We start from the raw sequence: 11,567 nt of genomic DNA, 5'->3' as shown, positions 1-11,567 counted from the left end.
GAACAATGTCTTCAACGATCTAGATTCATCTCCAATATCCTTTTCAACCGCAGCATAACATTAAATTTCACACTTCCACTCTCCTCCACCTCGGCTAAACTGGGTTGAGTTTAGTTTCTTATCCTTCCCACCTATATACATGATTGCAGCACAAGATTAAAATAGAATGTGAATTATTATTATAAATTACATCTCCTATTTAGAGCTACTCAACTTCTAAGCTACGTAAATGATATAGTAAAAATAGAATGTGGTACCTTGTATCAGTTATGACCAAGGCCGTTTTGGATTAGTCCAACTAAATTGGTGATCTATTACATTTCTGTCTTCTTTGGGGCACAAACTTGTTTCAAAGTCCCCTGCCTTGCTTCAATTTAACTGCTTGTCACGTGATACAGCTTCCTCTCTATAAGCTGGATTATTATACCTAGGATATTGGACGAATGAAACACTTTTCCACCAAAGCTTAAGAGCCTATCACATGAAGAAAGTAAAAGAAAAACATATACTTGTTAGATCATACACACTTTAGCATTTTGCTCCTGATTAATGCTATTTTTATTTTACCTGAATGTTCATTTAAGATATTTTAAAGCAGATGGCCAATGTAAGAGACTTAAAAACTTTAAAAATCAACAATATGATCATATTTCATCAAAAGAATGATTTAAAACAGATACGTGTAAGCTGGAACAAGAATAGAACTAAAAAGTGCCAGATATGTGTAATTTGAATCTGCAAATCTATCTCAAAGGTTAAATTACTACATTTGATCAATTGATCCTGCCAGTAAAAGAACAATCCTACATGGACTTCTGATAATGTGGATCCGTTACAATGTGACATACATTACCACTTATATCACAGTACCACAAACGGAATACTTGAGTAATATATGGCATAAAACAATTGGACACATCTTGAAAGAGAAAATGCGTAAACTATGAAACATTAGAAATATATGCTTTGAATTTTTAACATTTCAAAAGCAGTTTAAACACAAAATTTTACTTGTAGTACATAACTTAGGATATGAAACTATATTGTCTCATTTAGTCCTTTGTTATTTTCTAGTCCTCTCTACAGTATCTTAGATTTGTGATCGATCTCCTTAATCTCTAATCACTAAAATATTTCTATTTTTTGGTTTATAAAACTCTTATGGTTTTAAAGCCATAATATATTTGGAAAAACTACCTCAGAAAAGGAAGTTCCTGCAGCGGCCTTTTTTCTTAAGTTTACCATCAGAATCACGAAATGTAAGGACACCTTAAGTAAAGCTTTCTGCTTTATAGTAAATAACTTTATTAATTAATTAAGTTCAAAGATTATGGAAACTGGAAGGTCTAGAAGATAAGGAAAAATTAAGAAGCAGTATAATAAGGTCTTCACCTCACTCTAAAAGTAATGAGGAGGTTTCCTTCATTCAGATTATCATCTTCCCTTAATAGTGTTGACTGGCCAGGGGCTAGATAAATTATGTACCGCATATGCATGTACATGGTTGGGTAGGCCAGTGTTAATATGCTAAGGTCATTTGGAGGCAAGTTTATTCACTAGATATTGTATCTCAATGATATTAAGCTTGCTTCCTATAAAAAGGGGTGATAGATAAAACTTAGGATTTCTAAGATCAATTATGAAAGAAAGATTCTTTGAGATGTAAGTTGTTTTCTGAAATCAAACTCTTGACAAACACAGAAGTTATGGGGTACTCTTTTACGAAGATAATCTTGATGAGGTCCTCAAAAGATTGATTATGTCAAAGATGAAAGGGGTTTGATGTTCTGATGGATAAAGAGGACAAGATATACAAAGTTTTACAACCAAGAAGGAGAGAGGAATTGAGAGTCACTCCATATGTTTCTAACAGCATAGTGCACTTATGTATTGTTGCATGCACAGTTAAATGTTTCCTACGTCACAAGATTCATAGGATGCTACTATAACTTGAAATTAATCAATGGAAAGGCATAAAGAAAGTCCAGACATATCAAGAAGATCATGATGATTTGGCATTTCTTGAATACTGGAGATGTAGATCATAGTTAATGGTGATTTTCCTGATAAATATCTACCAGATTGTACACTCACTCTTGGAGGTTGAGTAGTCTCCTTAAATGGTGTGAAGAGGTTAAGAAGAGTCATTTATATGATGCAAAGTTTTTAGCTTCTCACGAAGCTACAAATTATGTTTCATTATTAAAAACTTTATACATGCATTGATTTCAATTCGGTATCACTTACATGCCAATATATCCAAACTGCAACTTTGTGCGGCATCAACCAGAAGAAGAACAATTGATCAACTACCTTGGAGGAGCTCACTCTTTGCGCTCTTAATATAGCACAGTAATGTTCACCAAGAACAGGGTGCTGAACAGAGATAACAACTGACCAATCATTTCCAGGTGCTATTGCCTTGATTTTCCAACTCCCTTGCATGTCCTGCATGATTTTTTACAAGTCATTTATTTTGCAATCAGTTCTAGTATGTGGAATCCAGCTGATGACACCAAATAGTCAAAGGTATATCTTTAAAGAAGTCAAGTAGAATAGCTACATTTTACTATTTGGTAAGTAAGTCACCATCAGCATAAAAATAACAAAATCATCTACAATGCTAAGATACAGCAGCTAAAACTTATGCATTCCTTACGGAACTCAGGATAATGCAACAGCAACAAATTATTTCAAGTATCATGATACTGATTTATAATTGATTCTTCTCTTCAGACAAATACTACGGTGTATTGCTGCATATGAATGAGACACATAAAAATAAAACAAATAGCCAATCATAAATTTTAGTTTCAAACATTAAATATAAGAGCTCCATTGAGTTTATTAAGTTCAGGAGATCGTTAAAAAAAAAGTAAGTTCAGGAGAAATTAGTCCTACCAGTCCAGAGATATAGCTCTGCCAATGCACATCATCAAGAACAAACTGTTGAGTAAAAGGTCTACTCATATAGCATATCATTGAGAAATTAACCCATCTCCCACAAAACCTTTTCTCATGCATTAACAGACAAACTCATCCAAGGGTTTATTATACAAAGAATAGTAATCAAATTATACAGCAATTATTAATTTGTAACAAGCACATTCCATATATTATACAGAACATAACGTATTATCTTTAAGAAATTCATGTAAAATCCAATAGTCTCACCTATAAGGATACAACACAATAGTGCATTCAATTGTAAGAAATGAATAAATCAAGATATCAGTAAGCAGTAACCTCCTCTAATATTTATCTCAGGGTTTATTTAGAAAAAGTGGTTCCAAGAAGGTGACTCACAATGAACAGCAGAAATCTGAAAGAGGTTAGGAAAAAATATGGTTAGGCCAAATGCCTGCAAATCTTTATTTTCGAAAAGTCAAGGAATAGTTTATTCCTCCACCCTATATGGGCTACAATGCTACATTTAAGGCTATAGTTTTCTAAACACTTGGGGACCCTAACAGATGGTGCTTCAACTTATACTCTCACTACTATAAGGAATTTCTCATGTTTGTGCGAAAGATTATTGTCCCGCATTGGAGATTGGTAGGAAGGTAACTAGCATATAACTTTTGCGGACTAATCCTACTATATTTTGATTGTAATAGAGTATGATAGTTCTTGTATGTCTAAATGCAAGGACCTCGATCTAAGTATCATAGAAACATGTGCATATCTCTTGAGTCTTGGCAAATAAAATGAATGATGCTTTGCACATTTATGAATTGGGGGGGCGGAATGGTGAGCCTATTAGTTTACCAATGTGCAATGTCATACCATGAAAGGGCTAACATGTAATGCTTTTGCAACCACGTCCGAGCTTGGATTAAAAACAAATTTTACTCTTTCTCCCCAAGGTGTATTAGTTACCTAGACGAAAAACAAATGTATCAATATCACAATAAAATTGAAACCTGATAAACTATATTGAAAGAATCAAAAGAGTAATGCATAAAGAATTTGAAAGGTGATTTAATCTCAGTAATCATCTAATAAAAGAAAAATAAAACAGCTGTATTTGAGATTGATGTATTACCTCAGCAATACACTTCTTCAAATTAGTAGAAGAGTTTTCTTGGTCATATCAGTAGTATAAACTCAATGAATTTTGTTCATATCCCACACTAGACGGTATTGTTAAAGAAATATGCAAAATAAAGGCACTGTATTTCAGAATGTGTGCATAATTAGGCCTAAATTTTTGAAATTTTCTAAATTAATGTTATGGAAGAAAATTGTTGAAACATTGACAAGTTTATCATCCAAGCTTCCAAGCACAACTGACTTTACATAAAATGAAATGCCAAACTACTTCCTCTTTTTTTCATTTTTTTTTTACCTTTTTGCAACACATCACGCGATTTCAGGTAATGATTAGACTATATAAACGAACGAAAAAGCAATAAAATTTAAATCACAACAACTTATGACTTTTTTAGGTGGTAAAAAAATTTCAATTAATTTATCCGTTTACATAGTCTAATACTTTCATCAAAGTTAAGTTAGTGTCAAATTAGTACTAGAAAATCACAATGACAAAAAGGTAAATAAACATATTGGCAACAAATATAAAATGCAAATGAGAAGAAATGAGTGACTTGAGTAGTTTAAACATACACGGGGCCTGTAGTCCCGTCAATGTTTTGAGCCTCGCAAGCCGATAAATGGTTAGAAGACGGCGAAAGAGGCGAGACATCAAGGTGAATTAGTGCATAACGAACGTTGTATTTAAAAGAGTGGTGGACAGGACAGCGCCGTTCGTGCCAAACAACTCCTTCGTAAAAAAATGATGTCGTCGTCATCAGAAGCTAATGCCCGATGGATGAGGAGTAGGAAGGGAAGGAGGAGAGAAAGAGCAAAGGAGATGATGGAATTCCAAATAATGGAGCCTAAAGGTAGAGTAACTCCATTTTAATGAAATTTCATCAAATGTCCCTGAGTAATTTTTTTATTCAACAATTACCCATCAAAACTTTCAAATGCACCAAATACCCATCAGTTATTGTACAATGCATTAAATGCCCTTTTACCTAACTAACGTTAACTCCCCGTTTGTGTGTTTTTACCATTATGCCCTTAATTAATGTTGAGAGCCATTTTCTTCTTGACTTACTAATGAAGACCAAAATCTTCATAACTTATCTTTTGCATCATCTCTCTCTCTCTAGCACTCTCCTGTTCTTCGCACGTTTTCCCTTGAAATTCTCCATTGAATTCTGTCATAGAAAGACTTGCATGGTTTGCATTTGAGAAGAGTGGGAGCACGGGATAAAATTGATGTTTTGATTGGGAAAAAAAGGTGGATTCTTGAGGGTCTGTTAAACGTTTTGGGTTGGTGAAAGCATACTTGGCAAAATACAAAGGGTGGGCTTGTGAAACAGCAAGTAATGTAATTTCTCTTCCTTCGTTTTTAATTTCGAAGTATAAAGTTGCGATTTTTTGTCAGAATTTTGCACGAAATCTAGGGTTTGAATGGATTTGGGAATGAGTTGTGTTTATGTTGAAATTTTGTTGCATTTAGTGATATGATTACTTTGGTAATTCTTGTTGGACTTTTGTAATTGTTTTTGGTTGATTTAAGTAATTTTGATGATCTAGGGTTAGGGTATTTGATCAAAACTTAAAGAAATTATTTTGTTGTTGTTGTTTTGTTTTTTTTTTTTGTTTTACTTATTTTACATTTGTGTGGAATGTAATTGGTGATTTAATTTGATATTGTATATAGGATGAGTGGAGTATGGTTGTTAGTACATGGTAAGAAGGATGATAATTCTCAGGATTTTGATGTTCTTGTTGAAGATACTGATAAGTGTCACTTAATGGGGTTATATGAAGATATGTTTGAGTGCTCAGTGAAACAGAATGTGTTTCTACCAAAATTCTTTGCTTTGTTTGTCAATAAGCCTAGGACAAATAGGAGGTTGGAGCTTAAGGATGATGTTTATATGTTAAAAATGTGGGAATGGAACCAGAGTAAGGACACTATTGAGATATGGGTTGAGGAAACTAAGGAGCCAGGGATTGTATTCCAGGCTGCTGAAAAGGGGTGGCAGAGAAGGTTGAAGGAAGAGGCTGAAAAAGTGAAGAGGGAAATTGAAAAGAATGAGAGGGAGGCTGAAAGAGTGCAAGCTGAGAAGGAGTTGTGGAGCAGCATCAATTTACTGTTGTTGAGGTGCTAGTAGTTAGTGCAGAGGACTTGGGGGTGGAGTATGTGAGAGTGTTTAACACTACTGAAGCTGATGAGTGTTTCCCAGGAAGCTCTCAACCTCAACCCTCACAGCCTGAACATAAACCACCACCCTCTCACACTGCATCACCTACAACTGGTTGGAGAAAGAAAATGACACCCAAAAAAAAGAAAGCAACACCAAAGAAGGGGGCAAAACAAGCAGTAGCACCACCCTCTCCAAGAAAAACAACACCAACACCACCCTCCCCAATACAACCAACACCACCCTCCCCAAGACCAACACCACCATCTCCACCAAGGCAGGAAACACCACCATGTCCAACTAGGCAGGAACCAACACCACCACCACCACCTCCACCTCCACCAACCAAAACACATGCAAGCTCATCTTCTCAACCTAAGAAAATAAACCAAGAGTGAGGCCTTCCAACTGGAGGGTACCCAAAAGTAAATCCAGTGTAATAGGGAGAGGTAAGGGAGTTGAGAGAGTGAGAAGGGAGATTGTGGACAGAGATGTGCAGGTGAGTGAGTCAGGGTGTGATGATAGTGAGGATAATGATTATGTATTTTTTGATGCTGATGAAGATGATGAGAATGTGAGTGACCTAGAATTCATTGAAGAAGAGGAGGATAATGTGTTAGATGATGAGCTAGAGTTGAGAGAGAAAAGGTTTGAAAATTATTTAGATGGGAGTCACAAGTTGGATAAGTTGTATAAAAATGGGAAAATCTGGGCAGAAGTAGAGTTTGGTTCTATAGTTCTAGAGCCTTGGTTGATTTTTGAGAACAAGGCTCAATTTCTTGAAGTGTTTAGAGATTTCTGCATTCAAGAAGACTTTGCAGTGACTGTGGACAGAGCTGACAGCTGGAGATTGGCAGGGTAAAGTCGTATCCCCTAATCAAAAATAATTCCTAAGTCCTCTAACTAAAGTAGACAGGGAAGTAGGGTCGATCTCCACAGGGAAACAAGTCTTTTTACTCCTAATTAATTAATATAATCTAAATTATCTAGTAACCAATATTTATATTCGAATAAGTAACTAAACTACTAAGATTGAGAATAGAGAGAAAATAATATATGAAAGGATCTAGGTTATAGGTTCATCAATAAATAATACTCCAGGGTAAAACATAGTAATCAATCATTAACATTGCATTAATAACACGATTAACAGGCTCTCGCAATTTATTAATCATCATAGATCTAACAGGCTTTCGCAATTTACTAGATCTAAGTTCTTATTAAAAATGGCCTTTAATATCAAATTAACATCTGCTCGATTCATCAATTTAATATTGCTACACTTTTACAAGCCGCAATTGTAAAACATTAAAACAATTCAATAAGAAATTATCATGCAATACCAATAATCAATAATAGTCAATCATCAATGCATCAATTAACCAGATTGTAAAGGGCTTTCGCTACGTATTACAATCACACAATTAATTTACCGGTATTAAATCTCATCTCTCGAATCTTGACTTAACCACTTATAAATTAATCTGCCTATTGAAACTAGACCTAAACATTAATTCTCATCTGTCGAATCTCGAATCAATGTTGTCAAACTCATGCATAAAAGATAGGCCTAATCTAGTCACAGAGCATTAAATAAATCAATAGGAAATTAATCTAGCATTGATAATTAACAACAATAAATTACCCCTTCATATTATTTATTAGATCCCCATAAACCCTAGAAATTAAACTACTCACAAGTCATCATGACTAAATGATATATCTATTTTATATAGTGTTTTACCCCCGTCCCATGGTCATTATTAGTAGTGTTTTTGGCTCTTTCGGGCCACTTTTATTACTAATATGTGTTTTCTAGTGTTTTCGTAGTTTTGGTTAAGTTTTGCAGGGAATTGCACCTTTGGAGAATTTTCCCGGGATTTTTATGAAGCGACTACGAGCATTGGAGGAACACGACCACTTTTGGAGCCCAAGGCCGGCTAGAGCCATCAAGCCGGTGATTAAGGGCTCGGTTATTTGGATCACGAGGCAATTGGACCATGTATTCGAGACCCGAGAGGAAATATGGATTGGGCCAAGAAATCTAGCCCAATCGAAGTCCAAGCCTTGAAGATGAAGACCGGGCCCGATCGGGCAAGCATACGCCCGATCGGGCGGCTGCGCGCATAAATGCTATCAAGGAAAGGCGCGCCCGATCGGGTGAGTGTAGGCTCGATCGGGCGCGGCATATTAGACTGGGCGTGGTAAAAAAGGCGGGCCCGATCAGGCGCCCCTTCGCCCGATCGGGCGCGTGTTTTTCCTAATGTCTGATTAAGTTTAGTTAATTCTTGTTTTAGGAGAAGTATATATACGTTTTGTACGGATTATTTACTTACCTTCTTTCTCTTAGACTTTCTCTCTCTACTTAGTATTTTTCTCTCTCTAAAATTCTCTCTAACTCTTGTTCTTAATTCCTTCAATAATTCCAGATTTGTTTTGGTACAATTTCTTCCCTTCTTAATTTCAGCTATTTTAATTATTTTCTTGATTATGTTCTTATTTATTCATTTGATTGGTTTAGTTATGATGATGAGTGAGTAGTTTAATTCAAGGGTTTATGGGGATCCATAATTAATATGAAGGGATAGTTTGTTATTATTGATTGTTGATATTGCATGATAATTTCCTATTGAATTGTTTAATTCTTTGCAATTAGATTATGAATCGAGCAGATGTAATTTGATTGTGAATGTTTAGCAATATTGAATTGATGAATCGAGCAGATGTTGATTTAATATTAAAGGCTATTTTTAATAGGAACTTAGGTCTAATAAATTGCGAGAGCCTGTTAGATCTTTGTTGATTAATAAATTGCGAGAGCCTGTTAATCATGTTATCTATGCATTGTTAATTATTAATTACTTCGTTCTATCCCGGAATATTAATTATTGGTGAACCTGTGACCCTAGGTTTCCTTATTATTGATTATTTTCTCCCTAAACTCATTCTTCGTAGTATAGAATTCACATTTAAAATATTGGTTACTTAGATAATTTAGATTATATTAATTAATTAGAATTAAAAAGACCTGTTTCCCTGTGGAGATCGACCCTACTTCCCTATCTACTTTAGTTAGAGGATTTAGTTATTTATTTTTGATTAGGGGATATGACTTTACCCTGTCAAAATTTGGCGCCGTTGCCGGGGAAACGGTTTTATTTTTATTTTCTGATTATATTTTTGTAGTCTAGATTATCCCCCTTTTTGCCTCAGAGAACATTAGTTCCTTGAGGCAAATCTCATATTTGTCTCTAGTTCTTTGTTTATGCCCATGTGTTCTAGATCAGGTGACATCCCTTTTGATCCTGAGATCGAGCGTTCTTTTCATTGGCAAAGGAGACTCTATAGACAAATTCTGGCGGGTTTTGAGGAGGACAACGATCGAAGAGATCCTCCCCCTGATTCTAGTGATACAGATATTCCTTCAGATTCAGAATCAGAGATGACGGCCCAGAAGAAACTCAGTGATTATTTGCAACCGAAGCTCACAGACTTCCCGCACCTTACTCCTACTCCGGCTCTAGATGGAGTTCACTTTGAGATCAAGCCCCAATTTATTACTATGATAGAGAAGAAGCAGTTCAGCGGAGCTAAGGGTGAAGATCCTAATCTTCACATCGCAGATTTCTGCCAATATTGTAACACCATTAGACAAGCCGGAGTTACGCAGGACCAAATCATGGAGATTCTCTTTCCCTTTTCTTTATGTGGCAAAGAAAAATTATGGTTTAATGGTTTGAATAGAACTGCACTTGGTATTACTGATTGGGAAACTCTTGCTTTGAATTTTTATAATAAATATTTTTCTGCAGAGAGAACAGCGGTGCTAAGGAGTGTTATTCAGAACTTCCCCAAGAGGTCGACGAAACATTATATGAGGCTTGGGAGAGGTTCAAGGATCTACAGAGAGAGTGCCCCCACCACAATCTAGCACAATGGCAATTGATCCAAGCATTCTTTAATGGACTTGGAAATTCCTCTAGATTAGTATTAGATTCGGCAGCTAGTGGGAGGTTTATGAATTTAAATGTGGATGATGCAGGACAGGTTATCGAAGACATGGCAATACACAATTCCCAATATGGGAATCCGAGGGGGTTTGCAAATAAGGGAAAACATAATGTCGATTCTGTATCCTTTTTGCAAGCTCAATTAACATCTATTTGTCAAAAATTAGATAATCTTACTGCTGCTCCTAACTCTGTAGCTAATGTTTCTGCTGTTGCTAACCATGAGGCTTTTTGTGAAAATTGTGGAATTGTAGGTCATTGGGAGCAAGATTGTAGGAGCTCTATAGAACAAGTTAATGCCTTTCAAACCTATAGGCAAAATAACCCCTATTCCAATTCCTACAATGGCGGTTATAAAAACCATCCTTATCTTTCATACCAGAGTACCAATGTACAAAACCCTCCACCTCCACAACAACCACAACAGCAGCCCCCACCACAGCAAAAATATTACCATCCTAATGCCGGCCAGAAAAGCCAAGCATCACCCTCATCATCTTCCGACCCTGCCATGACAGAAATTAGAGCGATGCTAGCTAATATGCAAAAGCACATGGAGAGTAGGGATGCGCAAATTGATTCTATTCTAGCCCATAATAAAATCATGGACAATCAAATTGCACTACTTTCATCTACCCTACAATCCCGTCAGCAGGGAGCTCTACCATCACAACCTATCCATCCTACAGATCATGCTAATGCAATCACTCTAAGGAGTGGTTCACATTGTGATGGACCTCCTATGCCAAAGGAAGATGGACCAGTTCCTGATCTAGATTCCTCTACACCAAACGGTAATCCTGCTAGCCCTGCAGGGCTACAAAAAGATACTAACCCTACTAATGTTTCTGTGCAGGGTAAATTGCAGGATAAGGGAGGAGATGTGCATAGCCTAGTTATCAAGCTTCCATTGCCCAATAGACAACTGAAGAGTAAGCTTGATAAACAATTCGGTAAGTTTTTAGAGGTTGTGAAAAACCTGCAGGTAACAGTTCCTTTCACTGATTTAATCACTCAAGTACCTGCTTATGCTAAATTCATGAAAGACATTCTGACTAGGAAAAGGGCCTTTAATGAAGTAGAAACTGTAGCTGTCACAGAGGAGTGTAGCGCTTATTTAAAAAATAAATCACCTCCAAAATTAAAGGATCCCGGTAGTTTTTTATCCCTTGTCACATTGGGAATGTTTTTATTGATAAAGCTTTATGTGATTTGGGTGCTAGTGTCAGTGTCATGCCATCATCTATATGTGCTAAATTAAATATGGGGGAATTAAAAATTATTAATATAACTTTGCAAATGGCAGATCGTTCGGTAAAATATCCCTTAGGTATTT

General features: G+C 36.0%; 1 protein-coding gene and 1 pseudogene across 1 annotated transcript; one reads left to right on the top strand and one right to left on the bottom strand.

Moving 5' to 3' along the window:
- Positions 1-369: 369 nt before the first annotated feature.
- Positions 370-5,005, bottom strand: LOC110719182 (annotated as a pseudogene).
- Positions 5,006-5,138: 133 nt separating this feature from the next.
- On the top strand, positions 5,139-7,141 carry LOC110708313. The gene is made up of 2 exons (XM_021886449.1): positions 5,139-5,398; positions 5,735-7,141. Coding segments are annotated over exons 1-2 (456 nt in total). The 5' UTR covers positions 5,139-5,396; the 3' UTR covers positions 6,189-7,141.
- Positions 7,142-11,567: the final 4,426 nt, after the last annotated feature.

The sequence above is a fragment of the Chenopodium quinoa genome, unplaced genomic scaffold (genome assembly GCF_001683475.1).
Source record: "Chenopodium quinoa cultivar QQ74 unplaced genomic scaffold, ASM168347v1, whole genome shotgun sequence".
Lineage (NCBI taxonomy): Eukaryota > Viridiplantae > Streptophyta > Magnoliopsida > Caryophyllales > Amaranthaceae > Chenopodium > Chenopodium quinoa.
This window is presented reverse-complemented; position numbering and strand designations above follow the sequence as displayed.